This window comes from Schistocerca gregaria, chromosome 6 (genome assembly GCF_023897955.1).
Source record: "Schistocerca gregaria isolate iqSchGreg1 chromosome 6, iqSchGreg1.2, whole genome shotgun sequence".
Classification (NCBI taxonomy): domain Eukaryota; kingdom Metazoa; phylum Arthropoda; class Insecta; order Orthoptera; family Acrididae; genus Schistocerca; species Schistocerca gregaria.
This window is the reverse complement of record NC_064925.1, coordinates 326,374,061-326,401,405: the sequence shown is the minus strand read 5'-3', so window position 1 is coordinate 326,401,405 and position 27,345 is coordinate 326,374,061. Positions and strand designations below refer to the sequence as shown.

General features: G+C 40.6%; 1 protein-coding gene across 1 annotated transcript in view; it reads right to left on the bottom strand.

Annotated features, from left to right (window-relative positions):
* Nucleotides 1-6,569: 6,569 nt before the first annotated feature.
* LOC126278392 (mediator of RNA polymerase II transcription subunit 17) overlaps nt 6,570-27,345 on the bottom strand; it is a 107,531-nt gene continuing 86,755 nt past the window's right edge. Inside the window, exon 10 of the mRNA XM_049978491.1 lies at nt 6,570-8,814. Coding sequence (XP_049834448.1) covers nt 8,604-8,814 — 211 coding nt within the window. The 3' untranslated portion in view covers nt 6,570-8,603. The remainder of the gene's footprint in view (nt 8,815-27,345) is intronic.

The window sequence follows — 27,345 nt, the reverse complement described above, 5'->3', positions numbered from 1 at the left end:
ACGGGACAATAGCCGTGGCGCGGTATGTTTGTATCGAGACAGATTTCCAGAACGAAGGTGTCCCAACAGGAAGACGTTTGAAGCAATTGATCGGTGCCTTAGGGAGCACAGAACATTCCAGCCTATGACTCGCGACTGGGGAAGACCTAAAACGACGAGGACAACTGTAACGGACGAGGCAATTCTTCATGCAGCTGACAATAACCCTAATGTCAGTGTCAGAGAAGTTGCTGCTGTACAAGGTCATGTTGACCACGTCACTGTATGGAGAGTACTATGGGAGAACTAGTTGTTTCCGTACCATGTACAGCGTGTGCAGGCACTATCAGCTGCTGATTGGCCTCCACGGGTACACTTCTGCTAATGGTTCATCCAATAATGTGTCAATCCTTCTTTCAGCGAAAATGTTCTCTTTACGGATGAGGCTTCATTCCAACATGGTCAAATTGTAAATTTTCACAATCAACATGTGTGGGCTGACAAGAATCCGCACGCAATTGTGCAATCACGTCATCAACACAGATTTTCTGTGAACGATTGGGCAGGCATTGTTGGTGGTGTCTTCATTGGGCCCCATGTTCTTCCACCTATGCTCAGTGGAGCACGTTATCATGATTTCATATAGGATATTCTACCTGTGCTGCTAGAACATGTGCCTTTACAAGTAGGACACAACATGTGGTTCATGCACGATGGAGCTCCTGCACATTTCAGTCGAAATGTTCGTACGCTTCTCAACAACAGATTTGGTGATCAATGGATTGGTAGAAGCGGACCAATTCCATGGCCCTCACGTTCTCCTGACCTAAACCCTCTTGACTTTCTTTTATGGGGGCATTTGAAAGCTCTTGTCTACGCAACCCTGGTACCAAATGTAGAGACTCTTCGTGCTTGTATTGTGGATGGCTGTGATACAATATGCCATTCTCCACGGCTGCATCAGTGCATCAGGGATTCCATGCGACGGAGGGTGGATGCATGTATCCTCGCTAACGGAGGACATTTTGAACATTTCCTGTAACATAGTGTTTGAAGTCACACTGGTACATTCTGTTTGCTGTGTGTTTCCATTCCATGATTAATGTGATTTGAAGAGGAGTAATGAAATGAACTCTATCATGGAATGTAAGCTTTTCTGGACACATGTCCACATAACATATTTTCTTTTTTTGTGTGTGAGGAATGTTTCCTTAAAGTTTGGCCATACCTTTTTGTAACACCCTGTATGTGTGTGTGTTTTGTGATGGTTAGCTCCAAAAAAGAAACTGTCTGAAATATCTAGAGTGCTCGAACCCTCCACTACAAAGTGTATATAGTGAGTGGATTACTTTACTTCTTCCATCACGTGTATTCCACCCAGTACAACAGTGGTTAACAACTTACCAAAACATCTATCTGACCAATGAGCCAAAGACCTGCCTAGCTGGATGGCTGAGTCTGCCACAGGCACGCTGCCAAGATTGTGTAAGCCGTTCGGCGGGTTACGTCAGCCGCCTTTGTAGCGTGACACGCTGTTGCATCCTTGAGCCCCCCGTTTCTAGATGTACCCTTGTATGGTTCTCAGCTACACTACAGATCAGTTTGAAAATAGATACTTTATTTATGAAAATATAGAGTACAGTCAGCAACAAATTTTACACATTCACATACTCCTTTACCTTTTACCCAAATAAATACAGACTCATTTACAGATATTTTCCTTCTGTTACGAGTATATAAAGACAAAGAGGAAGGAGAGATATATGCTGATTTACCAAAGTCTTTATTAGCCAGTTCAGCCATATGGTAGGTGCGAAAAGCAATAATGTCTCTGTCCACAAAACTTTCAAGTCCAGGAACATTTGGTACTCCTTCGCGCTGCTGCTGCTGCTGCACAGACAACAGCATTGAAAGCTGGCAAGATGCCGTACAGAAGATATCACACTTATACTTGATGTGCTCAAGTTCCACTTCGTGATTCACTTGATGTTTCCTGCAACAGTCTTCAAGATGTCTCACTCTGGAGTCCGAAACTCTATTGGAGTCTGTCTCTTTTGACTCATCCATTCTGGCAGCAGGGTCACATCTTCTCATAGGAGGAAAGGTATAGGAATTTATGCGGCTTCCTTGAACCATACTCCTGCCAAATTATAAACATATGTACCCATCCTCTTGCATATGTTTTCCTCAACTCTTTAATTAACCTTAACAACTTACCACACGTCTTCTTCTACCTAGTTATCCCACATTTCACATGACATTCTATCCTAATGGCCCATTACACCTTGTCACTATGTTGTTATAATTAAGCAGCAAGTTCGGAAAGACAAATCAATCCACTGTAAAGCCACTGCAACTGCATTTATGACCATAAGGACTAGAGAATTATTGCTTAATCCCTAAACTTCACCTGTCATACCCAAGGGAGGTGTCCAGGGTATGCCACTGATGTACTTACGTAGCCATAGGTGCTTTACCAGTTACAACCTGAGTTCCTCAGTACAACTTTATAATACTCAACAATTCTCTCTTCATCACAATCCCCTGATACCTGACACATTCTCCCATTATTCCATACACTGCTTTGTTAAGTGGATTTTCTGATATCAAGCCCACTGTACCTCAAGGGACCTGGAGCAATATAACAATAATGTTACGGCCAATGTCCCATCTTGCACCCATGGTATTTCAGCACCTTGCTACACTGCTTTGAGCCAGAGTTGCAGGATGTAAAGATAAAAAATCCAAACCATAAGATATTGCTGTGACAGCAATCTATGTTTTACTTTTTCAGTGCTGTACCATGGTTTACAACTACATCACCAGAAAATGGAAGAATCACAAGTACAGCACAGAAACGGAAAGGGAGAGAAGAGTTACGGACACGAATCAGACACTCTGCAGACATCGAGCCATATCTACTAATGCAGAGCCTTGGAAAACTGATAATCTATAACTTACATGACTCTACTATCTACACTGACTTCATCCTCCTTTGTACCCACAGCCTTCTTCATCTTAACCAAGTACTTTCCCTGCCATACCTGGCTTAGTGCCCTTTCTTCCAGCATATGACAGTGTGTGGTTCTGTGCACAGGACAATATGATCCACTAGGTTTTATCATGTATGTACAACTGGTATCATTGGTTCAACTCTTGGGCCCTTCCCAGGTACCGCAACCAAATCTGTAGGTCGCATAATGAAAAACAGGATGGCGGAAAGAAGATGAATCCAAGGATCAACATATACAAAGACCCCACGAGTTACTTGTGTTGGCGATTATTGCAGTAACTTGGCCAATACCACTTCTGACTCCAGAATTTGGCCAAGTGCACAATATTTGCTACAGAGGGGTGGGAGACTCGTTCTTTGGATTGTCAGGATGGTATTTGACTCTGTTTTTGGGTTCGATGAATTGACAAGGACTACAGGAGTCTATCAAGGAAAAAAGGTGGCCGCAGCATGACAAATGGTGTGCATTTAAACTCTTTATTGTTCCTGCTATCTTGAACAGCCTTAGGTATGCAGCCGGTACTGCATTCTGGCATCAAACTATGGTGTCCATGTTCCATGGGCACAGTCAGGTGTCAATCTCCTGATCACAGTAGCAGACATTGTCACAAAGACAGCAGTAGCTGCTTGGGTCAATGCAGCCTATGAACGGAACAACCTTGCAGCATAAAGCAATCCTCAATTGCCACTGTGACAGATGCTGACGTGCCTGACTGGTGTTGTTAGGCTGCTAGCAAGGCATCCAAGTCTGAGATATGCTGGTTAGTGGTGGACGATGCTAGCATGCACCCAGTGGCTTGGAGGCTAAGCTCCGTCACAGGTGAGACTTGCTGATGGACGGCCCATTGTGAGGCGACAAAGGCACCGGGTACAAAATGTCATGCCACTAAGATGTAATCCAGCTAAGTTTACCTTTAGTTACAACAGGTGCTCAAATTGGAGTCACTACATACAAGAACTGTTTCATATACTGTCATGTACTTTTCGAATTTATCCAGATACCTGTATTTATAATGACACTGATGCTCTTTGCAGCAAACGGCAACAGTCTGTGTAGACTGGCCCACATAACTTCTGACACATTTGCAAGGGATGGTATAAATTCCCAGATGAGATTACCCTCGACTGGTAACAATGCTTCTTTAATTTCTTTGGGTGTTCCAAAGACTGGTCCGATTCCATGCCTGTTTAGTATTATGCCTTTTTAGGCAAGGACTCCATTGTTAAAATCTCTGTACACTTGATTGTACAGTAAACAATGAACTTACACATACTTTACCAATATGCCATCTGCCACACTGACTGAACACTGGGCCAAGTGTCACGAGATGATCTACTATCCACAGGGATATAGGTTCCCATACAGTGCCAGAGACAGAGCTGGTGTACATGAAACAACCTGTATTCGGTAATGGCTCAGAGTAATATTGGGGTTGTGCTGCTGCTGAGGTATATTAGAGGAGGTAGAGGTAAAACCAGATGCTTAAACACAGCCTTCTCTTCACAAAAAGCTTCTAGAACAATGGTTGTCTTAAAATCCAAATGATATCCAGGTGTCTTGTGTGCTTGCTTTATAATATACTGCGTAAGTGTTGCAATGTAGTGAATGATATTGCGTTATATCTTGAAATCATGATCTATATATATTATACTACAAACTTATTGACTAAACTATGTTATTTCCAGAAAATAGGTTCAAATTAATTACTTCTTTGTTCAGAGCCATTATGTCATCACTTAGAAAAATCAACATTTGTTATAGGCTTATGGTAATTGAAGGAACAAAAATATTCATTTTTAGAAGTAAAGTAAATATTTATGTACTGTACACAGATTCATACACTCATTGTGCAGAAAAAACATTAGATACATCACACTCTCTTATTTACAAATATGCTTCTAAATACATACAGATACACAGAACAATGGTTCAAAAATTCAGTCATCACTTACCTAAGTACAGTTGGACATAAAAAATAACAAGAAGACAATATCATGGTAGGCCTAAATATCTCACACTGTAGTCCAGCACTCTGTTGCTGACAACTACAAGCAATATATAAGTGAATTATTTTGTTTTTCTTTGACACTTTTGGAGCATGACAGGGACTAATTCAGAAGCTCTAAAGAAAATGCATAGTTCATTTGTTCATCTTAGTATCACTATTACTCAGTCCATTTCCTTCTGTATGTTTCATTCACTTTTTACATAAGCAGAATCTCACCTCCCTTTTTGCCAACTGCAGCTCACCTTTGAAGTATCAGCTGTTGTACTGCTACTGACAATTCTTGGGTTCTAATGAATGGTAAGCCAAGTATTTTACATTAATAGACAAGATCGAAACATAAACTAATTAATAAATTCTCCAAATGAATTCTTGCACAAAAGAGGTAGAAAAATATGCCATGAAATATACAATCATGGCACCAAGAATGAACACACACACACACACACACACACACACACACACACACACACACACACAGAGAGAGAGAGAGAGAGAGAGAGAGAGAGAGAGAGAGAGAGAGAGAGAGAGGGGGGGGGGGGGGGGAGGGTAACTTTGCTGAGAACATAGCATTTCTTGCTGTTGTTACTATGATCAGTATCTAAATCTTGTGAGACATGTGAAACACTCATAATTATTTGCTGTTTGCACCCAAATGACATGTATGCTGAGACAATGTTGCTGTTATAAAATAAAAGCATTAATTACAGCCTGCAATAGACACTATTATTTATGACATTTGTGACTTGTTGCAGCAATTGGTCTAATAAATTTTAATTTTGATCAAAAAATTGAAATGAATTTTCTTTAAAAATTGAAATGAATTTTCTTTAAAAATTGAAATGAATTTTCTTTAAAAATTGAAATGAATTTTCTTTAACACAGCAACCAAGGACCACAAAAGCAGATGAGCAAATAAAAACCAACTAACACTGAGTACATGATCTCAGCCGCAATTATAATTATTTGTGTGCCAGACATGACATGATGAAAGCTAAGTAAGGGATACAAACAGACACCACAATCTCAAAAAATGTGTGAGATCACAGCATACTTTCATTTGTACATTGGAAGAATACAAAGTAAGAGGACTACAAGCAAGATATATAATGTGACATAAAACTGTCTTACAAATCAATATTCACACCATCATATTTTATCTATAGTAATTCTCTCACAGTAATGCTAAAATTTAATATCAAACTGTCTATTGTACTTTCCATGATATGCCGAAATTGCAAATATGTAAAATTCTACATTACATGCAATATAAATGAAAATATATGTTATCTGATTTGTATAACTGTGTCTTTTTTGAATGGTGATAAATGATGGATTTATCATTTTACTAAATTGCATCCTCTGACATAAAACAGTTCTCCAATTATTTTTGATGAACTAGGCCTAGTTTTCCAAAAACAAGTCTGGACATAAAATGAAAGTGTAAACACCCTTATTCACTCACACACTTTGATACCATGTGCACAGTATGTGACTTATCTCTCTCAAATCACGCAAAAGTTTACATACTTTCTATAATATTGAACTTTCACTTCATGTACAGGTAAAAAAAAAAAAAAAAAAAAAAAACAGCAAAAAATGCAAACGGATGGTTCATCATGTTAAACAAAATTCTTTTGCAATTAATAGTTTTATAAATAGTGCACAGTTCTAGATTACACCAAAGTTGCACTGTGTGTTAGACATTTACCATCTCTCTACAATTAGACCACCTTAAACAGCACAAACAGCAATAAGTGATCAATAACAACAGTTTAAGCTATGTGAATAAAACATAATGAACAGTACAGTCTAAATTCTCATTTTTCTTCATCCCACCCAGCTTATTTTTACTATACATATTCCCTGCTGCACGTCATTTAAACTCAGTTTCTCTCTATGTTAAAATGTTACATATCTGTGCCACAATTTTCATTGGCATATCACTCAGACAGTCAATTCAAATGCAATTGTACTTTTCATTCTTATAAATTATCCACAAATGTAAGATAAATGCACATCTTATCTATAGATTTTACAGAATAAAATGAAAACAATTTCATATGTTCAGTACATAATTTAACAAAGGAAAATTCAATCGAGAAAATATAATGTTACTGTTTACAACTCAAATGGCTAAATATCTTTAGTATATACAAACAAACAATCACATTGCATGAAACATAATTTTTTTTTGTGTAAACTGCATCACCTCACAAAATAGGTATATCACTGAACAGCAACTGCATTCAATGCTCATTATTTGAGTTATACTGCAGTGAGCCTACTTACCAAGTCATTTACACTCTAAGCAATACAAAAAAAATTATTTAGCTGTTCAAAACAAATACCACAGTGCAGTACAAAAATCTGCTTCTTCCCCCTTTCATTTGTCATATCCAGAAGCAATACTGATCATCAGTATCTGGTTGTGATGACAAAATGTGTTACCATAAACGTCTCCATCTTGTAGCTCTTGTGCAGTGAGACTATTGGTCAACATAATTTCACAATTTCTTGTAAATTATTGGATGATAGCCCACAGCTCAGGTGATATGGTTCTTTATTTTTAAACTGCAATTCGTCTATATCAGTCTTATCTTCACCTGTGTCCTGTTAAGTGAGGGTCTGAATACTGTAAGCAACCAGAAACATGAAAGAAAAAAATGGTTCCAATCACTTAAGATCTTTTAAATACTGCTTGTAATGACTTCCAAGAGCAATGATTGGAAATAACAGTGGTTTAGTCAACCAAATTTTAAAGCAATGGCATAATGACACCACAAACATCACCTGAAAAGTTTTTTTCTGCTCATTTGTCCCCTCTGTTTCTGACACATCGTGCTAATCATGTTTAATTCTTACAACTTCAGTGTTGATTTATCACAATTTCATACTGTACCTAATTTCTCAGTAACATCACAAATAGTAAGCATTCTGTATACCTTGAATTGCATTGCTGTTACCAATACTCAATCAATCAACACAAACCTTAAATGTTTGAGTACACAAAAACAGGACAGCAAAGTTAACCTCTTGTTCTCCATTGAAAAACCTTTTCATCATTTTACACTCTACATATCAGATTTCAAATTGTGATAAATTGCAAGACAAGACTACTACACTGATTACTCTTTACTTAATAACCATAAGAAATTCACTCTTACAAAGTTAGTTTATGCCAAAATATACAAATGAACACTGAACAAATATGTGTATATCTGAAAAGGAACTCAGAAACTCCAAAAATGTAAATAATAGTTTTGACAAGGAGACAGCACTAGTAGAAACATCTTATACAATTCCCAAAAACTGCATAGAGTATGGAATGTCTTGTGTACAATAACTTAGTGATACCTAGCATTTCTGACGTTGATAAAATCAATTGAAATCTCTCATTTTACACACTCTTAAAGTCTTCTATTTTTCCAAAAGAAGACTGAGTTAAAAATTAATCCATAAAAAGTCATTTCAAGAAGAGTCCTTTCTTTTGTTTCACTGAATCCTCACAGATCAAAAGCTGAACATCAAAAGAAGTACAAATGTTTGTGTTCAGCAGGATCAGGGTGCATAACAGAAATGTCAGTAAAACACATTGGTAGGACCTAGGAACTTGTAAGACTGGCCATGAGGAGCTCCATTTTGTTAAGGAAGTTCTTTCCTTCCATCTTGTCCCATCGTACTTCTTTGAAGCTACCTCCCAAGTTCTCCCACTTCCGCTCTTTCACCAACTGACCAGGGAAGAAATCTTTCCTTGGTGACTGTGCAATAGAAACCTGAACTCCTGTCTGTGGCTCACATCTTACAGCAATCATCCTGCCAAAATACAAGACATCTTATTTCTTCAAACTATAAAGCATATAACCAAGGTTCAATTGAAACATTCATTCAAAATTAAAGTAAAATAATTATTGTTAACAACATCAAATGCAAAAAAGAAGTTTCTACTTAACATGAGAATAGCCGAAGTAGAGTCACTTGAGACATAAATTTAAAAGCATGGTTCAATATCTCACTTATCGAATTTTCAAAAATTTCTTCACGGAGAAGGGGAAAGATGCAAAATCAGGAAATGTGAAGGGTGATGTGTACGCAGGTACCAGAGGAAGGTAATGGTTATAGCTTGATACAAACGAAGTTGCAGCAACAGCTGGAATCCTAATTTCAGTATACTGTTCATCCTGAGCTGATTGACACATCAAAAAATAAAAGGTATACTCAAATCACAGAGGGGAGATGAAAAAAAAAACCTACAGGTGGAAATAAGATGAGAAAAACAAAGAGAGAAAGAGAGGGAGGGCAAAAGAACAACTTGGAAAGGAACATACTGACAGAGAAGGATTGGTGGCTGAAGAAGGTGATGGAGGAAATGAAGAGGAAAGAATAGAGTCTGTAACGAGCAGGTGGACTGTAAGCACTATATACATGTTGAAGAGCAATTCACTATTTCATGAGTTCAGAAACATTGCTTTTGGGAAGGGGGAGTTTGTACAACCCATACATGAAACAAAAATCAAGATTCTTGTTGATGCTGTTGGCAGGTGGGGTTTTATCAATCATGGTCCACTTCTCCATAGGAGATGGAAAGTAAAATTAACAAAACTGGTAGAAGAATCTTTATGAAAAAGGGGAGAAGGTGGGAGATACTATCTCTCACAGGAGTACCCTTGTAGTCAGTGATGTGAAGAAAGATTTTAAGCTATCATTATTGAAAGAAATATTACTCAAAAATTTGAACCTGATGTGTTTGAAAACATCAGAAAGTACTTACAAAGATGCATATAAACAAAATAAAAGAGTTAGATCTTTTTGGAGAAGTCCGTCAGTGTAATAAAATGAAGGACACGAGCAGCTGCTCGAGCATCATCAGCTAAAAGTTCCGGTACGGTACATGGCAGACATAGGACAACATGAGAGTGAATAAAATGGGAACAGGACAATAAAACATGGCGCACCGCCAATGGATGACCACAGGGGCACTGCGGGGCACGGTCTCCCGACAACAGGTAGCAGTGGCTAAATTGGCAATGCCCAATCCGCAACCAGGCCAAAATGACCTCTTCTCGCTGGGAAGCCTCATGCCACAATGATGCAACGCACCGACAAAGAACCCCATTAACACCAGTTGGTGGGACACGAAAGGAAGCTGTCCGAGGCAGGACGACAGCAGCCTTGGCCGCAGCATCAGTAGCTTTGTTCCCAGGCACACCAATGAGGCCAGGAATTCACAAAAAAAGGACCCGTCGCTGGTATCAGCTAGCGACTGAAGGGACTGTTGAATTCATTGCACGAGAGGGTGGTCCGAATATGGGTCATGGAGACTCTGAATGGCGCTCAAAGAATCAGAGCAGATTGTATAGGGAGAATGACGATGGTGGCGGATATACTGAACAGCCTGATAGCAAAAAGCTCAGCTGTAAAGCTTGAACATCCGACGCCAGCAGTGGTCTTGGAGCCATCTGTGTAAATAAAGACGTTATTAGCAAGCCTCGAACGCAGTTCGACACACTCCAAGCGGTATATCAAATCTGTGGTCCTCTCCTTTGGGAACGAGATGAGTTCAAGGTGAATGCGAACCTGAGCCTGGAGTCAAGGTGGCGTCAGGCTCTCACCCACTCAAAAAGTCGTAGAGAGGGTAAAATCAAGTTCCTGAAGCATGCAACGAAAGCGAACTCCAGGAGGTAACAGGGCAGAGACATACAGCCTGTATTGGTGGACAAGAGAGTCGCCAAAGAAAGAGAAATATGACGGGTGGTCAGGCATTGACATCAGTCGGCAGGCACACCGACAAAGCAACATATCTCGCCGGAAGTTTAGCAGTAATTTGGCATACAGACTCTCAACAGGGTTGCTGTAGAATGCTCCAGTTGCCAGACGCAACACCCGATGGTGGATAGAGTTTAGATGGTGTAAGATGGACGGCCGGGCAGAAGATTAGACAAAGCTCCCAAAATCCAGCTTTGATCGGACAATGGACTGATATAAGTGAAGCAGGACCATTTGATCTGCTCCCCATGGAGGACAGTTAGGGAACGGGTACAACGAGCAGCCAAGTAAGACACATGTGGAGACCAGCAAAGTTACCTGTCAAATGAATGACCTCAAAATTTTGTTATCTCCACGAATAGAAGAGCAACAGGGCCAAGATGTAAGGATGGTGGAAGAAACTGTTTGTAACACCAGAAGTTCATACAGACCGTTTTCTCACCAGAAAAATGGAAACCATTAGCGACACTCCAGGAACATAGACGGTCTAGACAATGCTGAAGACAGCGCTCCAGGAGACGTGCTCTGAGTGCTGCAATAGATCGTGAAGTCATCAATGAAAAGGGAGCCTGAAACGTCAGCTGGAAGGCAATCCATTATTGGATTGATAGCTATGGCAAAAAGGGCCACACTCAAAACGGAGCCCTGGAGCAAACCATTCTCCTGGCGAAAGGCATCTGACAAAACAGAACCCACACGTACCCTGAACATTCGATCCATTAAAAATGCATTAATAAAAATAGGGAGATGGCCGCGAAGGCCCCAAGTGTGCATGGTGCGGAGAATGCCCGCCCTGCAACAGGTGTCGTAAGCCTACTCCAAATCGAAGAACACAGCCACCGTCTGGGGCTTACGCAGTAAGTTGTCCATAATAAAGGTCGACAAGGTATCTAGTTGGTCAACAGCAGATCAGCACCTACGAAAGCCACATTGGACATTGGTAAGGAGACGTAGAGATTCAAGGAGCCAAACCAATCGAGAATTGACCATGCGCTCCATCACCTTGCAGACACAGCTGGTAAGGGAGATGGGGGCGATAACTGGAAGGAAGGTGTTTGTCCTTTCCTGGTTTGGGTATGGGAACAACAATTGCTTCACGCCAGCGTGTGGGAACATGACCTTCAGTCCAGATGCAATTATAGGCACGAAGAAGAAAGCCTTTACCTGCAGGAGAAAGGTTCTTCAGCATCTGAATATGGATACCATCGGGCCCCAGAGCAGAGGATCGGGACCAGGCGAGTGCACTTTCGAGTTCCCGCATGGTGAAAGTGGCATTGTAACTTTCATGATTCAAAGCCCGGAAAGAAGGTGGCCGTGCCTCCTCTGCTTGGTTTCGGGGGAGGAAGGCAGTGTGGTAATGGGCAGAGTCGAAACCTCCACTAAAAAGTGGCCGAAGGTATTTGAGACATCCTCAGGATCCACAAGGACTTCATTCGCTACAGCCAGGCCTGAAATCGGGGAGTGGACCTTGGTGCCAGATAGCCAGCACAGGCCATCCCAGAGAACCAAAGGAGGAGTAAAACTGTTGAATGAGCTCGTGAAAGCCACCCAACAAGCCTTTTTGCTTTCACTGACAACACAACATGGAGTCGTTTGTAACTGATACAGTTCGACATCGTAGGGTGGTGTTGGAAGGTGCGTAAAAGCAAATTTCCGAGCAGGAATAGCATCACTGCATGCTGTAGTCCACCATGGGACTGGGACTCGACGAGGAGAAGAGGAAGTAGGGGGGATGGAATATTCAGCAGCAGTGAGAATAACGTCCGTGAGGTATGCGACCTGACTATCGCAGCTGGAGAAGTCATGATCATGGAAGGTCGCCAGGGAGATGAAAAGCCCCCAGTCGGCTCTGGAGATGTTCCAGCTAGTGGAACGTGGAGAAGGGGTGCGATGCAGGAGATGGATTACACAAGGGAAATGGTCGCCTGAGTATGTGTCAGACAGAGCATACCACTCAAACTGATGTGTAAGTTGGATAGTGGATAATGAGAGGTCCAAGTGGGAATAGGTATGCGTTGTGTGTGACAGGAAGGTAGGTGCACCGGTATTTAAGCAGACAAGATTGACGTGGTTGAAAAGGTCTGCCAAGAGGGCGCCTCTTGGGCAGGATGCTGGAGAGCCCCAAAGGGGATAGTGGACATTAAAGTCTCCAATAAACAAAAATGGTGTAGGAAGCTGAGCAATCAGTTGTATCATGTCTGCCCTAGTAAAGGCAGATGATGATGGAGTGTAAACAGTACAAATGGAAAACATGAAAGTGGGGAGAGTGATTCAGACGGCAATTGCCTGCAGATCTGTGTGCAATGTGATTGGATCATAGTAGACATCATTTCGAACCAGCAACATGACCCCTCCATGAGCCGGAATACCTGTCACAGGGGGTAGGTCAAAACGCACGGAGGTATAGGGTGCCAGGTCAATACGATCGCGTGGGCGTAACTTCGTTTCTTGGAGGCCTATGACAAGCGGGCAGTGCATTCGAAGGAGCAATTTGAGTTCCTCTCGGTTGGATCGAATGCTGCGAATATTCCATTGAAGAAGCGCCATTATGAAAAAGAAAAGAAAAAGAAAAGAGAAACAAGAAAGGGTCACCTTGATGGCTGCTGAGGGCCTGGCTTCGAGGGAGCACTGCTGCTCCAATCGATAGGTGGTGAGTCATGGTCCATCAACTCAACAGTTGCGTCTGCCACCTTCCTGAGCTGGTCAGGAGGGGCAGCTTCCTCCGCCGGTGAAAGGCCAGAGGATTGGCTACCAGCGGTGCGGCCTGGCGAAACTGAAGATGGCCGGGGACGGCAACCGTTGGGTGAACTCTTTTTACTATGAGCCTTCTTCGAAGAATTACGTTTTGTCGAAAGAACAGTTGATGGCTGTGAAGTTTCGGTATGTAAGAAATCTTCGCGTGTCGGTTCTTTTTTGAAGGTCCGAGCATCTGATTTAGAGGTCCTCATCTTAGCAGTAGCAGATGATGATGTTTGAGCCTTAGAATTGGTGGGAGGAAGAGGAGACGTTGATCAGGCGATCTTTGCACTGGCCGATCTGACGACCAAATTGCTAAATGTTAGATCACATGTCTGTGTAGCTACCTCCCTGGTAGGCCGAGGAGAGGCGAGAACGGTACTGTATTTCCTTGCCGGAAGCACAGTGGGCTTTAGGCTATTGAATAACTTGCGAGCAGCCGAGGTCAATACCTTCTCTTTCACTCGAATTTCCTGTATACTTTCCTCATCTTTGTAGACGGGGCAGTTGCAAGAGGAGGCAGCATGGTCGCCCATGTAGTTGACGCAATGAGGGGACGAAGGTGGACAGTTACCCTCATGGGTGTCTCTGCCACAGGTAACACATTTAGCCACACTTGAACAAGACTGCTGTGTATGGTTAAACCACTGACATTGGTAACACTTTGTAGAGCTGGGTACATACGGCCGAACAGAAATGATCTCATAACCCGCTTTAGTTCGTGAAGGCAACTGAACATTGTCGAATGTCAGGAATATGGTTCGGGTCGGTATGAGGTCCTTGTCGACCCTTTTCATGACCCAATGGATGGCTGTCGCTCCCTGATCAGAGAAGAAAGACAGAATCTCCTCATCAGTTAGTCTGTCGAGTGACCTAGCATACACCACACCAGGTGACGAATTCAAGGTGCGGTGGGCCTCCACCTGTACAGGGAATATGTGTATGAGAGTGGCTCGAAGTAATTTTTGTGCCTGGAAGCCGCTCTCTGTCTCCAACAGCAAGGTACCGTTGGGCAACCGAGTACAAGATTTCACTGGTCCTGCAATCGCATCTACACTCTTCTGAATGACAAAAGGGTTGACTGTTGGAAAATTGTGACCATCAGATCTTTTGACAACAAGAAACTTTGGTGTTGGTGGTAGAATTTTCGGAACAGGAGTTGCACCTAGCATTCTTTTTTGGGCAGAAAACACGGAAGAAGAAGAAGAAGAAGAAGAAGAAGAAGAAGAAGAGGAGGAAGAGGAGGAAGAGAAATCCATTGCAGATGAATCCCCCATGATTGCCAGTGTCTCTGATGGCGCGCTCCTTCCTTGTGGGGGCCCCCTCAGAGGGCACTCCCACCTTAGGTGATTGTCCACACCTCAGGTCACACCTCCCGAGAAACAGACGGAGGGACCAATCGGCACGTTCGGAAAGTAACAGCTCAGGCAATCACCCCTCCCTGGGCCTGGCCTTTACCAGGGGGTACGTGCGTGCCTTATTTCTCTACCCAGGGCGGGAAATTACACGTTACCCCGTCACCAGCTACATGTGCGAATGCATGGGTCGGCCTTCAGACATGCACAGGGAGGAAAGAAGAGAGGAAAGAGAGAGAAGGATAGAGGGGTAGAAGAAAGAATCTCAAACGCCGAAGCGGAGAATAAGACACAGAAAAGAAGACAAGGAGAATAGGGCAAGGAGAATGAGGCAGAGATAGAAGTAAGGGCATGAAAGCAAGGAGAAGAGTGAATGTAGGGAAAGACCAATAGAGGAAGAAAGCGTGAAAACGGAGAAAAACAAAGGGAACAGGATCCTGGAGTGTTCAAACGTCTGTCTCCAGACGAAGGCTCGATACATTACTCCCAAGAAGAGGGAGTGTGAAGGGGAGGTAAGGGGGGGGGGGGGGAATTGGGGATGAGGAGGGATGGGGAAGGGGGGTAGGGCAGCCCGGAAAGGAAGGCGAACTGCACTAGCTTGGGGCCCCGTGCTCGCCATGCATGTATCCACAAAAGAGTTGTGTACCCCCTGGGGGGATGATTCATTCAGACAAACTGTAATGTATCATATATTAATGGACTGAGATCCGCCTCGATTGTGAAAAAACACCTAGTGTTTACCTAGGTTTCGGTGTAGATAACTACACCTTCTTCAGAACAATAAACTCAAAAGTGTCTATAAAGACCTTTGTCAATAATTAAAAGCTCAGCATAGCTATATATTTATAAAAGAAAAAGATGACACATAAAAGTACATGTGAACAAAGTCAAAAGAATAACTTAACTTAATGGTGCACACTCCACCTCACATCAGCATGTGTTCGATGGGCTGTGTCCCGTCGCAAATGTTGAAGGTTCTTGTAATGTATCAATCACGTAGATGTAATATGTGTTTCTGAACATCTTGTGCCCAGTGAGATAGCAACCACAATTCACTACTCTGATTCTGCACATCAGAGAGAGAGAGAGAGAGAGAGAGAGAGAGAGAGAGAGAGAGAGAACGTATGTTAGGGTAATAGTCACATACAAAAAGCATACTTTAATTGATTACAGTTATGTGGAAATGCTAGAAACTCATATCATCTGCCACAAATCTTACATCAGTAATGACAAATTTAAGATATGTGTAACTACATCAATGAACAAATGAAAGCCAAAGATGTTGTCACTAATGATCTTCCATAAGAGAAAAAATAATGCAAAATGCCGGATACCAAGGGGTTGATCAGTATATATTTTGAAGCTCAAATAAAAACACAACTATATGAAAGATACTGTAAACGTTTTTTTTTTTTCGATCACTACAGTTTGTTTATCAAACATGTGAAAACGTCAAGAGGATAGGCACATTTTCAAAGCACAATTGCTTCACCACACAAAAAAACATCAAATTACACTCTCATTGTTACTTAATAAAACAGATAAACAATGTTGACTGGAATATTATCTTTCAAATTCTGAAGGTGGCAGGGGTAAAATACGAGGAGGGAAAGGCTATTTACAATTTGTACAGAAAGCAGATGGCAGTTATGAGAGTCGAGGGGCATGAAAGGGAAGCAGTGGTTGGGAAGGGAGTGAGACAGGGTTGTAGCCTCTCCCCGATGTTGTTCAATCTGTGTATTGAGAAAGCAGTGAAGGAAACAAAAGAAAAATTCAGAGTGGGTATTAAAATCCATGGAGAAGAAATAAAAACTTTGAGCTTCGCCAGTGACATTGTAATTCTGTCAGAGACAGCAAAGGACTTGGAAGAGCAGTTGAACGGAATGGATAGTGCTTGAAAGGAGGATATAAGATGAACATCAACAAGAGTAAAATGAGGATAATGGAATGTAGTCAAATTAAATTAGGTGATGCTGATGGAATTAGATTAGGAAATGAGACACTTGAAGTAGTATATGAGTTTTGCTATTTGGAGAGCAAAATAACTGATAATGGTCGAAGTAGAGAGGATATAAAATGTAAACTGGCAATGCTAAGGAAAGTATTTCTGAAGAAGAGAATTTGTTAACATCGAGTATCGATTTAAGTGTCAGGAAGTCGTTTGTGAAAGTATTTGTATGGAGCGTAGCCATGTATGGAAGTGAAACATGGACGATAAATAGTTTAGGCTAGATGAGAATAGAAGCTTTAGAAATGTGGTGCTACAGAAGAATGCTGAAGATTAGATGAGTATATCACATAACTGATGAGGTGGAATGAACAGAATTGGGGGAAGAAGAATTTGTGGCACAACTTCACTAGAAGAAGGGATCGGTTGGTAGAACATGTTCTGAGGCATCAAGGGATCACCAATTTAGTATTGGAGGGCAGCATGGAGGGTAAAAATCATAGAGAGAGAAGATATGAATACACTACGCAGATTCAGACCAATTTAGGTTGCAGTAGGTACTGGGAGATGAAGAAGCTTGCACAGAATAGAGTAGCATGGAGAGCTGCATCAAACCAGTCTCTGGACTGAAGGCCACAACAGCACGAAAACAGAAAAATACATAGAGTTAACTATTATCTTATATGCAAGTTGCAATGGTAGTGGCTATCCTACGTATACAATAAATAAATCACACAATTATAGTGTATTCAGTTGTATGACAAAAGTGCCTATGTCAATTTTATATAAATAAATACTGTACAAAAAGTGTATTCAGTTGTATGACAGAAGTGCCTAGGTCAATTTTACATAAATAAATACTGTAAGAAAAGTTCTTTATGTAAACAAATAATTGCTCTATATTAACCAATGAACTTACTAGGATAGCAGTGGGAAGAATTTGATAACTTGAAACACGCCTGCAGAAGCAACACAGAAGAACAGAAATTGATACACAACTTACGACTTCTATTATTATTATTATTATTATCATCATCATCATCATTATTACTAGTGTGAATAACAGCAAGAATAATAACGATGAGTTTTTTATATGAACACAGAATAGTGAGATGTGAAATTCCATTGACACATGGTATTTCCAAGAAGAAAAAGTCTTCCTTGACATAACCAAACATACCATCAGCCATGTGACCAGTGCCTCACTGAGATGAACTGCCTGTTCCTGTTCCATTTCAGTGTTATAGTGATGAAGGTGGTAGTGAAGCTAGTGCTGCAGCATCACCTTCAATGTCCACTTCTTCAAAAGATCCTGATTTTGTGTGTAACAATGAGTGTGAGGAGACTCACAATATAACAGTGTGAACTTAATGACCTAGTGAGAGATCTGGAAATGCCAAAAGGTAAAGTTCAACTGTTGGTGTCAAGATTACAACAGTGGAATTGTCTTGATAAGATGGTAAATGTGACTGCATTCCATAACTGGCAACACCATTAATTCCATTTTTCGAAAGTGAGAACAGCCTGGTATTTTGTAGTGATGTACAGCAACTAACGGCAGCTATAGGCATTGACTATAAAAATGATCATTGGTGGTTGTTCATCAATTTCTTCAATGTAAGTCTCAAGCTTGTGCTACTGTATAATGGCAAAGCGATTCTGATTGGCATGCATGTTACATGAAAGAAATGTATGATAACATGAAACACTTGTTACTGCAATTGACTTATGACAAGTCTAAATGACAGATTTCTAGGGAACTAAAAACCATCGGCACATTACTTGGGCTACAATACAGTTAGACGAAATTCTGTTGCTTCCTGTACCTCTGAGACAGACACACCAAAGCACTTTATTATAAAAAGAAAGATTGGCCTAAATTTAATCACATGAACCAAGATCTCACAATGTTATGCATGAAGCACTTGTTGAATCCAAGATCATAATTCTCCCTGTTCCTCATATAAAATTAGGCCTAATGAAAAACTTCCTTAAGGCTGGACAATACTGGGGAAGCATTTCTCTATCTAAGTGAGAAATTTCCACATCTTAGTGAAGCGAAAATCAAAGAGTGGATTTTTGTGGGTCCCCAGACATGCAAACTGTACAAAGATGAGCATTTCAACACAATCCAGACAAGTGGTGAAAAGTTAGCTTGGGATGTCTTTGTTCAAGTATCAACAAACGTTATAGGAAATAAGAAGGCTGAAAACTATAAGGATCTTGTTGCAAATCTTCTGCATTGCTACAACAGATTGGGGTGCAACATGTCCTTAAAGTTACATTTCCTAGATTCCCACTTGGACTTCTTTCCTGGCAACTGCAGTGCTGTAACCGATGAGCATAGAGAACACTCCACTTCCACCAGCAAACTTCAGACATGTAAAGGGAAAGGACACAGGGAAAGTCGATTGCATCTATGTTAGTGCTGGACACTGGTAAGGGAATCACCAGCAGAAAACAACAAAAGCCAGGCACAGTGACCTTTCTCTAAGGGATAACACCAAGGTAAATACATGCACAAGCTTATATAGCCAATAACATTAAATCATATCTTCAAAATGAGTGCCAACCTTGCACTTTCATTAACATTTTCAGTATCAGCACACCCACAAACATAAAGATTAGCTGTTTTCATGCCAGTTACAGAAAAAAAGTAAAATTTTGTTGGCTAGCATAATGAGAGCACTTAATGGCTGCCAGCAAACTTTAAACATAATTTCATAGCTTATTAAAACTTTTTATACTTACATGCTTAGTGTTAAATATTTGATATATTAACTCATTTGTAAAGTAATCAGAATATTGAAGCTGTTTTACACATGTGAGTTCAATTCTTTAAGAACTGTGGGCTTAATGGTTTATACTAAGCAGGACAATCATTCATACTGAAGTGAGTGATGCCCCATAACCACACATTTGACATTACTTCACAAATGGGTTGTTTGCAAACCCACATCTACTGGAACGTTTCTGTTTCTATTATTGTATATTTTCAAGCCTGTCTGTTTTCACTACTATGGTACACCCTACACACAAATTTGGCAAATGAGCACCTCTGTTGCCCCTCTTAGCTTGGCACCCCAAGTGGCTGCTTGTGCCACAAGATAGTCAAACCAGCCCTAGACACTTGAAAGACAGATCATTAGACAAAAATGGATGCAATACAAATTACAGATGGTTGAAAAATGAGTTGCAGTTTACGAATGTATACAAAAAGATCAGAAGAAATGGCAACAGAAAGGTTAATCTTTGGACACCTCAATCAAATGAATGAGGACAGACAAATGAAACACATATTCATGTAAACCAGGAAAATAAAGTCAACAATCTCGTGGATTACAAGAATATAAAATATCTATAAAAAAACACAGCACCAACTAATCACAAACAACAGAAAGAATCCTTTCAGGAAAGGAATAAACAAGCAATTAGGAATAAAAAGGATACAATAGAAATAATAAAACAACACAGGGAGAAGATGGAATAGTGGAAAAATAGGAAACGACAATGAAAGAAGAAGAAAATAAATTGTTACCTGATCCTAGACAGTTAATACAAACATCAAAAAATACCAAAACAGCAAGAATTATCAAAATATTAACCAATAATTCATTCAATAAAAATAACCATTCACAATATAGTTAAGCATTGAAGGCACCAAACATCAACTCAAATATGATAGCTCAGCAAATGAACTTTCATTCTCCTTCAAAGCACACATACATACAGCTACCAAGTCCCAGTATAGCCACCCAATCAAAGTAATAGCTTGTGGTTCAGTAGAGAAGGTAAGACGAACAAAAAAGGGGGAGGGAGAGGTAAAGGAACAGAGGAGGAATTCATAGAAGAAGGATGGATAGCAAGTGAAGCGCTTAAGAATTTGGCAACAGAGAGAGAGAGAGAGAGAGAGAGAGAGAGAGAGAGAGAGAGAGAGAGAGAGCTGCACACAATGAAAGAGGAACTGGAGATATGGGCAAGGACAGCAGGAGAGAGCAGGGGAGGGTGGGAGCTGGTGATCTACCTATCTATTAACAGTTGATGAAAGTAAAGCTAGTGTCCCAGTGTAGACAGAAAGGAGCTTTTTTTGTTGGGTGCTGGGGGTGGAGAGTGGAGAGGGGAGGATATCACAGGACAGGGGCTAACGGGGGAGGGGGGGGGGGGGGCAGAGGAAGGGTTTCACAGGACAGGGACCAAAACTAGGGGGCTTGCAGAACCAAAATATTGGCAACTTGCTCTGTCACTGAGTCATCAATCTTCTTCTTGGCCTTAGTTGATGGTGATCATTTATCTGGGTGGACAGTTAATTGCTGATCACACCAAAAGTGGCAGCAAACTTGGTATATGGTATGGCACATGTGATCCCGACTCTCATGAAACAATACAAGTATATGACAGTGGCAGGACTGGAACAAGAAATGTGGATGAGTGCTTGTAACACATTTTGTACGTGGATTGTTCACTACAATATTAGGCATATGGCAAGTAGCTGAAAGAATGAGTGTCGTAAGGACAAATCAACATAGTTTGTAGGTTGAGTCAGCTGTTGAATGCCATTCTAGAAGCAGTAGGAAGCATTTTGGAAAGAACATTTCTTATTTCAGGGCAAAATGAAAAGTACTGAAATCAAAACTGTGGAGAGGCAAGTGGTTCAGGTGATTCAACCAGGCAGTACTGCACTGATGGGTGGGATTGCTCCTTTGTTGCTCATTAGAGGGAATGTTCATATATGGGAAGATGCAGTGTGAGAGGTCTGTTTGTCAGCTAGGATAGAAAAGTAGTCCACGACAGCCTTGGCAAAGCCTTTAGTGTACTGTATGAGGAACTACTCACCAACACAGATGCGCTGACCATGAATGACAAAGCTACAAGGGAGAGAATTCTTTATGAGGAAGTAATGCAAATTATCAATGTGTAGATATTGTTGGTGGGAGGTCCACTTGATGTGGACAGAAGTCTTTATGGAGCCATCAAAAAAGGTAGTACTTAATATCTAGGAAGACGAAAGGTTAATTTGAATGAAGATGAGATGAAACTAGCACAAAAAAGGCATTTAGGCAGTGGAGGAATGAGGATAGTCTCCTGGACAAAGGACAAGATTGTGAAGAATCATCCATGAACCTTGAACAGACTAGGAGATAAGGATGGTTACCTGCAGTCACCCTTTTCCTAACATACCCATTTCAACAGTGACTCAATAATGGCAGTACCAATATGGAATATAACGTAATCAAGTTTGAGAGACATCACATTATGTCACAATGTGCTTCACACAAGCCTCTTTGCTTCCTAATATCAGCCTGCAGGTATATTAATTTATACTGTACCTTGGTACCTAGTAGAATCCCTTGTTTCAGTAGCAGGAGAAAGGAAGCCCATATTATTATCTCTGCTCAATGCGAGTGTTGGAACTTTAATAGTGGCAACTATTTATTTACAACTTATATAAAATAGATTCATGTTTCAAGGTTTACTGTTCTTCAAAGTAGTCAACAGCATTGTGTACAAAGCATTGCAGCAATGTGTAAATTATGGGACACTCTTAGCCACACCAGTTGCATTGTTAGCTCAGTTGGAGTGGTCTATTGCCTGATGAATCTCTGTAACAGCTCTGAAGCGAATGCTGTGAAGTGCTTGTTTCATCTTAGGACTCAAGCTGAAGTCACAAGGGCTTAAGTTCAAGGACTGTTGAAGTCCCATCGATCGAATTAATCAGTCACAACTTGCACCATATGTGCCAGAGCACCATCCTGCAAAATTATGGACAGGTCTTGTAGAAAGTGTTGTTGCTTCTTTCTCTAAGCTCTTCATTTTTGGAACATAGCCTGCAACCAATGTAGAGAAAGAAGCGGCAACATTTTATGCAGGACCCACTCTTCATTTTGGAGGACAACACTCAAGCACATACGGCACAAGCTGTGATTGATTTATTTGATTGATAGGGCTGCAATGTGCTGTACCACCCACCACACTCACCAGGCATCAGCACTTGTAAATTCAATTTGATTTATAAAGTAAAGGAAACACTTCATGACATTCACTTCAGAACTATTACAGAGATTCAATTCAACTAAGTACCTTGGTGTTAAAATTACGAACAACTTCAGTTGGAAGGACCACATAGATAATATTGTCGGGAAGGCGAGCCAAAGGTTGCGTTTCATTGGCAGGACACTTAGCAGATGCAACAAGTCCACTAAAGAGACAGCTTACACTACACTCGTTCGTCCTCTGTTAGAATATTGCTGCGCGGTGTGGGATCCTTACCAGGTGGGATTGACGAAGGACATCGAAAGGGTGCAAAAAAGGGCAGCTCGTTTTGTATTATCGCGTTATAGGGGAGAGAGTGTGGCAGATATGATACACGAGTTGGGATGGAAGTCATTACAGCATAGACGTTTTTCGTCGCGGCGAGACCTTTTTACGAAATTTCAGTCACCAACTTTCTCTTCCGAATGCGAAAATATTTTGTTGAGCCCAACCTACATAGGTAGGAATGATCATCAAAATAAAATAAGAGAAATCAGAGCTCGAACAGAAAGGTTTAGGTGTTCGATTTTCCCGTTCGCTGTTCGGGAGTGGAATAGTAGAGCGATAGTATGAGTGTGATTCGATGAACCCTCTGCCAAGCACTTAAATGTGAATTGCAGAGTAGTCATGTAGATGTAGATGTAGATGTAGATGTAGATGTAGATCCGTGGACAACAGACTGATAGATTCCAGCTATTAACACACCAGTGCCACTTAGGGTATCCTATGACTTCTATACAGCTGGCAATAGGTTATACACAATGCTGGTCACTACTCTGAAGGATATACACACTTTGAAACACGTATCTGTCTCACGTAATTAAACAGTTGCCACTATTAAAGTTCCAACCCTCATACATTACAAAGAAAACAATAAAGGAATTAAGATGCCAAAAATGTTATTCTGTTAACTATGCCTATTATGTGCACTACCTTCATATTTGTTTTGAATTCTGTAATGCATACATTTGGAGGGAAAACCTGAAGACACGGTCAGAATAACTGAGCAGCTGACAAAATTCCCTGCTTAGGCTTGTCTGATACACGATATTAAAATTGTGGTGATTATCTAAACTGTTATAAAATTATGCTATGAAAATTAAATTAGTCGAATCAAAATAAATCAGGGCTTAATAAGAATCCATGCTAAGGTTTGGTTCAGCCCTGCATACAGTATTATTATTTGCCATACACATAAGTAAATTAAAGTTCTCTTCGGAAATTTAAAATGCCCAATTTATCTGTAAATGATGCTTCTCCATAAGGGCAAGGCATTGGATTGGTGTGTAGATTTTTGAGAAATGGAATATATCACTTGAAGGACAGCAGTACCTTATGAGCATCAACACAGAAGTTGGACTCAAGCCAGCTTAATTCCTTCTTGGTGGGCTGCACCTAATATTTTTCGTAGCTGTGGTCTAGTAGAGATGGGTAATATTATATGAGAAGAAGGGGGCTGTCTGTTGGCTATCTTATGACTATTTTGCTGCAGCCCACCACGAGATCTGTGGCAATCTCTTCATACTGGAATAGCACTTACACATAACATCCTGAATCATTTGTTCCACATATTCTAACAAGTGTATTAGTTTTATTTTTTTATGCTTGTCTATTGGCAGTGCCATATATTTTGCATCATGACGATAAGTACTGGCCAGTAATTCCGAATCATAATTTAATAATATACCAATCTCATTCTTTCCCTACAGTTTTTGTCATCTAAGGTTCCCTCTGGGTTCATGGAAGTTATTCCCAACTGTCTTAACATTTGTTCCATCATCCAGCCCTTCTTCTAGTCAGTGCTTCCCAGGTATTCCATACTTCACTTATTCTGCACATGACTTGTTTACTTATATCTTTATATTTAAGCTTCAGTGTCTCTGTATAACACCACATCTCAAATGCTCTGATCCCCATATTTTCCAATTTTTCCACAGTCCATGATTCACTACCATACAATGATGTGCTCTAGATGTATGTTCTCAGAAATTTCTATCTCAAATTAGGCATATGTTTAAAATTCTGTTATGTAACTTGTCAACTGTCTGACAAAAGGAGCCACATAATATTCCGTGGCTGTTTCAACATCAGTTATTTATGGGAGTATGAGCAAAAACATCATAACGAAATTTAACACTTACAGTTTAACCACAGCAGTAAACTTTCCCACCAGAATTATGCACAACAGTGACACTTTAATAGACAACAATTTTGTATGTAAAGTTAATGTTAATCTAATTTTAAATGGGTTATCAGACACTGATGACCAAGTCACCATAATAGACAACATGACAACTGTAAACCACGAATTAACAAGGAAAACTATTATAATAATTAATGAGCTCACAGCTCATACCTTTAGATAGAAACATGCAAACCATCAGTTGGATGTAAAGTAAACATTAGATGCATCTCTAACTCAGTTTCTCTGCTTTTAGTTGCTGCTTCCCTACAAAAATTGTGAATCATAGCACCAGCATTGTACTGAGAAAATCTACAATAGCCAAAGGCATTCAAGTATCATTTAGCAGGAAGAGAGAACTATACAAAATGGTCAGGATAACCACAAATGTGCAAATGCTTTTATATTACTAGAGGTATTGCTTTTTATTGAGGAGAGTTATAAGAAAACCAACAACTGGTATATGATGTCAGAGATACAGCTCTGAATATGGAGTTGAAACAATATGGATAACACTCAGAAGTGAAATTTGCAACTTTGGCTGTTTCACAGCTGTATTGATTAACACAAATTGCTGCCCCTCATTTACTCCAGCATGCCAGAAGTTCATATTTACAAGGGAAATTGGGAAATCATCCAAAGAACAAGATGACAACCAGGTGGCTCATAACACCAAACTTATAGCAGGTCTATTTTACAATCACTTTCTAAAAAAAATTGCAGATCTGCCAAAGGCATTTGGCTTTGTAAAACACAGGATTCTTTTTCACAAACTTAAAGCATATGGCTTTTGAAGTACAATGAGTAAGTGGTTTACTTCATACATAACCGACAGCAAGCAAAGGTTCATGTTAAATAGCTCATGCAGCCCTAGGAGAAACCCTCTTCTGAGACAAAACAATTTGCTATTGACATGCCACAGGGTTCAAACTTGGGACCACTCCTCTTCTTGCTATATATACACTATGTGATCAAAAGTATCCGGATCCCCCCAAAACACACATTTTTTTATATTAGGTGCATTGTGCCGCCACCAATTGCCAGGTACTCCATATCAGGGACCTCAGTAGTCATTAGACATTGTAAGAGAGGAGAATGGGGTGTTCCACGGAACTCACGGACCTCAAACGTGGTCAGGCGACTGGGTGTCACTTGTGCCATATGTCTGTATGCGTGCTTTCCACACTCCTAAACATCCCTAGGTCCACTGTTTCTTATGTAATGTGATAGTGAAGTGGAAACATGAAGGGAAACGTACAGCACAAAAGCGTACAGGCTGATCTCGTCTGTTGACTGACAGAAACCTCCGACAGTTGAAGACAGTCATAATGTGTAACAAACAGACATCTATCCAGAGCTTCAAACAGAAATTTCAAACTGCATCAGAATCCACTGCAAGTACTATGACAGTTAGACGGGAGGTGAGAAACCATGGATTTCATAGTCGACCGCCTGTTCATAAGCCACACATCACACCGGTAAATGCCACACGAAGCCTCACCTGGTGTAAGGAGTATAAACATTGAATGATGAACAGTGGAAAAAGTTGTATGGAGTGATGAATCACGGTACACAATGTGACGATCTGATGGCAGGATGTGGGTATAACCTTCCCTCGATATGTTGACAAAAATACTTGTTCAAAACCAGTGGTAGGCAGAAAACATCTTCCGAGATTGTTCTAAACCCTTTCTCCGAAAATTATTTCGAGCAGTTAGTCCATGAACCCACGGGAATTGTAAGTGGTTGCGAAACACACTTGACCTCTTAGCCACAAACAATCCAGAGCTAATACAGAGCATCATGACTGATACAAGGATTAGTGATCACAAGGTCATTGTAGCTAGGCTCAATACTGTTTCTTCCAAATCCACCAGAAACAAACGCAAAATAATTTTATTAAAAAAGCGGATAAAGTGTCACTAGAAGCCTTCCTAAGAGACAATCTCCATTCCTTCCGAACTGACTATGCAAATGTAGACTAAATGTGGCTCAAATTCAGATATAGTAGCAACAGCAATAGAGAGATTCATACCTCATAAATAGGTAAGAGATGGAACTGATCCCCCATGGTACACAAAACAGGTCCGAACGCTGTTGCAGAGGCAACAGAAAAAGCATGCAAAGTTCAGAAGCACGCGAAATCTCGAAGATTTGACATGGACTTCAACGCGAGATGTCTTTAATAGGTTCCACAACTAAACATTGTCTCAAAATTTGGTAGAAAATCCGAAGAAATTCTGGTTGTATGTAAAGTACACAAGCGGCAAGACGCAGTCAATACCTTCGCTGCGCAGTGCCGATGGTACTGTTACCGACGACTGTGCCGC